The sequence below is a fragment of the Nyctereutes procyonoides genome, unplaced genomic scaffold (assembly GCF_905146905.1).
Source record: "Nyctereutes procyonoides isolate TBG_1078 unplaced genomic scaffold, NYPRO_anot_genome, whole genome shotgun sequence".
NCBI classification, from domain to species: Eukaryota; Metazoa; Chordata; class Mammalia; order Carnivora; family Canidae; genus Nyctereutes; species Nyctereutes procyonoides.
In genome coordinates, this window is record NW_026575125.1 from 74,646,736 (window position 1) to 74,651,468 (window position 4,733).

Here is a 4,733-nt window from a genome sequence, read left to right on the forward strand (position 1 = left end):
GGGGCCACGTTTGATCTTTGGGATTAGTAAAGACCAAAGTGAGTGACAGGGCGTCCAGCGGTGAGAGGAGGGGACTACAGCGCCGCGAGGCGGTGGAAAGGGGCTAGGGAAGGGAAAAAGTGGGCTGGCTCCTGACGCACATTCTGCTGGTGGGAGGGGAACTAAGGACCCGAGCCCACTGGTGACGTTTCCTTCACGTGATCAGAAGCCGACGTGTGCAGAAGTCCCTCTCCTCCAGGTACCAGCTCCCTGTTTCCGTAGAGAAAGATTTCGGACTGAGAGCCGAAGGGGCAGCTGGTGAATAGCCCTGCAGGTCAGTAGGAGATGGAGGAGAAGCGGGGTGGGTGCTGGGACAAGAGTGGTAACTGGTACAGGCTGCTTTCCAGATGCCACCTCCTCCCACCTCCATTCATTTTGGCGCAGGAAATTGTATGAGTGTTGGGGGAGAGGTCTGGGTACCGTCTCTCATTTCCGTGGATAAGTGTGGGTTTATGGCAGAAAGAAATCCGAGGAGAAGGAGGCATCTCTCTGGAATGGCTACAAGTCCACAGGCACCTGCGGACCCTTGGGGTGGGGATAGTAGCAGAGGGCAAAGACCAGAGTGGGTACAGGACTGGATTCTTACTACCCCGTTCTTCCCCAATGGCCATAGGTTTGGTGCAAGAAACGGAGGGCTTGGCGGGAGGAGATGGAGAGGGACCAGGGGTTGAGAATGGGTACCCGTTGGGATTTCCTAGGAGGGAGGCTATGGAGTTTCGTCTGACGGAGAGGGCCGGGAGAGGGGGATGGCGATAGCGAAGAAATGGCCTGATCTCTGCAGGGCAGCGGGAGAGGGCATAGCCTGTGAGCCCGAGGTGGGAAGGGCCTTCGTTCCCTGCATCTCTTCTTCACCTTCCGTCCATTTTGGAGCCGGAAATGGTGGGCTGCATGTCGGTGGGGAGAAGGGGAGGAGGTGCTGTAAAGGAGGGGGACAGAGGTTCGGTCTGGAGACCAGCTCCCTTTTGCTGAGGAGTGTCTTCTAAACTAGGGAGAGCTGAGAGGAGATAGCATGAACCCAAATTTTTACTGAATTTGGAAATAATTTATCTCTTGCATTGTAGAAAAACGTGGTATATCTGTGTATGTAAAGAGGCAAGGGGTGTCACGAATGCTCCGGACATTTTTGCTCTGCCCCCTGACTCTGCGGTCACCATTTTCGGAGAAGTGATGTGGTTCGTGTTATCTGGGCACCCTGGAGTGGGAGTTTTGGAAGGCAGATAAGGGAGTACAGCAGGATCTGCCTTCTGAACATCATTATGCTGAATGAACTTCAAAACTTCACTCATTTTAGTGCAAGAACAAGTGAGATAGAAATTTGGGAGAGGATTCGGAAACAAAGAACCCCTTTGGAAATAAACTTTCTCTGCCATTGCCCAGTAGTAGAATGGAGACTGTTAGGGAGGAGCTGTAGAGGAGGATCAGAGAAGCTAGGGAAAGGGCAAGGGAGTGGCAGGATTTGGGAAAGTTTTGACAACTATAGTGTGAAAGAATCAGTGTCCCAGTTGCCAGTCATTCACTTCTCAACCCTCTATTCACCCACTGTCTCCCATCTCTCTACAGGTCTTCTGGTCTGTGGTTGTGGGCACCAACCCAGACAAGAAGAGGAAAGACCTGCAGGATCAGTACAGGTCAGTGGGAGAGAGTAACTGTCCCAGGACCTCTGAGAATAGGAGTGACTTAATCTTGGGCAGAAGTTGAGGGGCAGCCCAGGTGTCTCAGCGGTTTAGCACTGCCTTCAGCCCAGGGCCTGATCCTGGAGACCCAGGATCAAGTCCCACATCGGGCTCCCTGCATGGAGCCTGCTTCTCCCTCTGCTTATGTCTCTGCCTCTCTCTCTTTCTCTCTATGTCTCTCATAAATAAATAAATAAAACATTTAAAAAAAAGAAGTTGAAGACGCCACTACCTGCCAACTCTCCTCCTGGCCACCCTACTGCAGTCTCAGAATACTTGGCCTCTGTCAGGACTCTAAGGGAAGAAACACGGTATTTTATGGCTGGAGAGGACAGAGTGGAGAACAAGGGAGTAAGAGACAGGAGGTGTGGCATCTGTGAAACCTCTTGAAGATAATAGAGTAGCCCTGAAATCTGAGAAGTGGCCATTATTCTGTTTTGTCTGCAGTTTTAGAAGTCTCACAACTGCAGGCAAGGGAAAAAAGAAACTGGCCCAGGATTACTGAAGGTCAGTGTAAGTTGGGACTAAGTTTTAAGTGTAAAAAAGAAGCACATGTGGATGTTTCTGTAAAGTTGCATCATGTAAATACGTGTGAAGCGAGAAGGAAAGGGAAAAAAATGTATGGGTAGGAATGTGCCTGTAATTTGAGATAAGGTGAGGAAAACCCTAAATCATAAAGGCAATTATTTTCAGAAGCTGTTTTCCCCAATCTAAGTCCTCCTTTTTTGTTTCCTAGGACAGGCAAAGGAGGGAGAATCTCAACATGGAAAAGGTCTACAAAGAAAATGAACGGAAGCCAGAAAACGAAGGAAAGCTGGAAATCGAGGGACAGCCAGAAGATGAAGTAGATACAGAAGATGAAGGAAAATTAGATGAGGAAGAAAAGCTGGAAGTAGAGGAGAAGCCAGGGCATGAGGGAAAGCTCCAGAATAAGGGACAGCCAGATGATGAGGGACAACCAGAAGATGATGGAAAACAAGAAAAGCAGGGCAAGTCCAATGATGAGGGAAAACCACAAGATGAGGGCAAGCCAGAATCCCAGGCAAAGCCTGAGGGTGAGCCACGGGCTGCTGAAAAGCGCCCAGCTGAAGATTATGTGCCCAGGAAAGCAAAAAGAAAAACAGACAGGGGAACGGACGATTCCCCCAAGGACTATCAGGAGGACTTACAGGAAAGGCACTTGGGCAGTGAGGAGATGATGAGAGAATGTGGAGATATTTCAAGGGCTCAGGAAGAGTTAAGGAAAAAACAGAAAATGGGTGGTTTTCATTGGATGCAAAGAGATGTACAGGATCCGTTTGCCCCAAGGGGACAACGAGGTGTCAGGGGGGTGAGGGGCGGAGGGAGGGGCCAGAAGGACTTAGAAGATGTTCCATATGTTTAATGCCTTTGGCCTTTAATTCTGATTTCTCTGATGGGAATATTGCCAACTCGCTTTCCCTGGCAGGCATTTTGCCAGGCTATGTGCTTTAACCTTATGCTGATACATTGCTTTAGGTGTCACTCTCAGTTACCAGCAGCCTTTTGACCCAACTTTGACACTCTGTCTTTCAGTAGGGAACTTTCACCCATGTGCATGGAAGAGATGTTCATGGTACATTGTAAAAATATTAATAAAAAAACAGTTTTTTGAACTGCATCTACAGCATCAGCCCATTTTTGAAAAATATATAGTTACATGATACATCCACAAGTAGAGAAAACTATGAAACTGAGTAGGTCAAAAGAGAAATAGTGGTTTTCTCTGTGTAGTGGCAGTGGAAGAGATTATCTTCTCTCTTCTGCTTTTTCCTTAAAAAACATTACTTTTGTCAAAAAAGTAAATAACAAAAGATTGTAAATGTGGGAAGATACATACCACGCAATTAAAATAACAGTTCAGTAAGTTTATTAAGGCAGTGGAGACACTCAAAATTCCTGTTGTCAGAATGTGGAATGATGTGTAAAACTCATATTATCTCTGGGACTCGAAGCTGGAGGAATCAACCTGGCAGTTATTACAGATCCATTACTGTAACAAACAATCTTATCACCTGTGAAATGGGGATAAAACTTCTCTTCCAGGGCTATGGAGAAGATCAGATGAGGTTCTGAGTATATAAACTGCATTGGGCTGACTTCTACCCTCTGACCTGCACTAGCAGAACCAGAATTCTGTCAGATGTTTGGGGGAGGGCTGAAGGAAGTCTCACTTGTGTCCAGGAATAAGTCCTGGAAGCTAAGAGGTGGGTGCCACTTTACTTGGAGTAATACTGTGTCTGATGTGCACTGTGCATCTTCTCATGGGTCCTGCACCCCCCTCAGGGCCCCACTGCTGCTGGTGGGCTGGAATCCTCAAGGTAACAAAACCTTGTTGATTTCCCTAGAGTCTCTGCTGAGTTGAATCCCCTCTATGTTCCCTGCTGAACTGGAGAAGATCCCTCCTCTCATACTGTAGTTTTATTAATCTTGACATGAAATGTGGAAAAATGCTTTGTAAAATTTTAAGTAATATATTTTTTTCAGACATAATTACCCCATTAGATTTGCCGTTTTCAAAACAAACAATTTATCTTAATTGATTTTGGTACCCACAACATATAATAGAGGTTTTTTTTTGAGGTTTTAAAATATATATATTAATTATCAAGTCAGAAGACTTCAATTCTTGGTCCAGTTCTGTCCCTGATTGAATATGTAGCCCTGAGCACATAATTTCATTATTTAGCAACTGAAGCTTGCCACTCCAAAAGAAACAGACTAGGAGAGAGATTATATCACAATTCATTGCTAATGATTTTAACATTGGATACAGTAGTTTTTCTTAAAGTTTGCTAGCTGCCAATAGACCATCTGCATTAAAAATCACGCAGCTACTTTGTCAAAAATTCAGAATCCTGGTTCCCATTTCAGATCCAATATATCAGAATCTCTTTTGACTGGTCTTCACAATGTGTGTGTGTGTGTGTGTGTGTGTGTCCTTGGTTTTAGTTCATTTTTATTTTTATCAAATGAATACCAAATTTTAAAATCCAATAGTGC

The 4,733-nt window shown here is 45.7% G+C and overlaps 1 protein-coding gene across 2 annotated transcripts; it reads left to right on the plus strand.

The window, feature by feature from the left end:
* The first annotated feature begins 202 nt into the window (after nt 1-202).
* Nucleotides 203-3,351, plus strand: TCEAL5 (transcription elongation factor A like 5). Of its 2 annotated transcripts, none has more exons than XM_055338566.1 (3): nt 203-313; nt 1,600-1,667; nt 2,449-3,351. In XM_055338566.1, the coding sequence occupies exon 3, from the start codon at nt 2,476-2,478 to the stop codon at nt 3,094-3,096; it is 621 nt and encodes a 206-aa protein (XP_055194541.1). In that variant the 5' UTR covers nt 203-313; nt 1,600-1,667; nt 2,449-2,475; the 3' UTR covers nt 3,097-3,351. The 2 variants fall into 2 exon arrangements, with proteins under 2 accessions (XP_055194541.1, XP_055194542.1); XM_055338567.1 differs by having other exon boundaries at nt 225-238.
* Nucleotides 3,352-4,733: the final 1,382 nt, after the last annotated feature.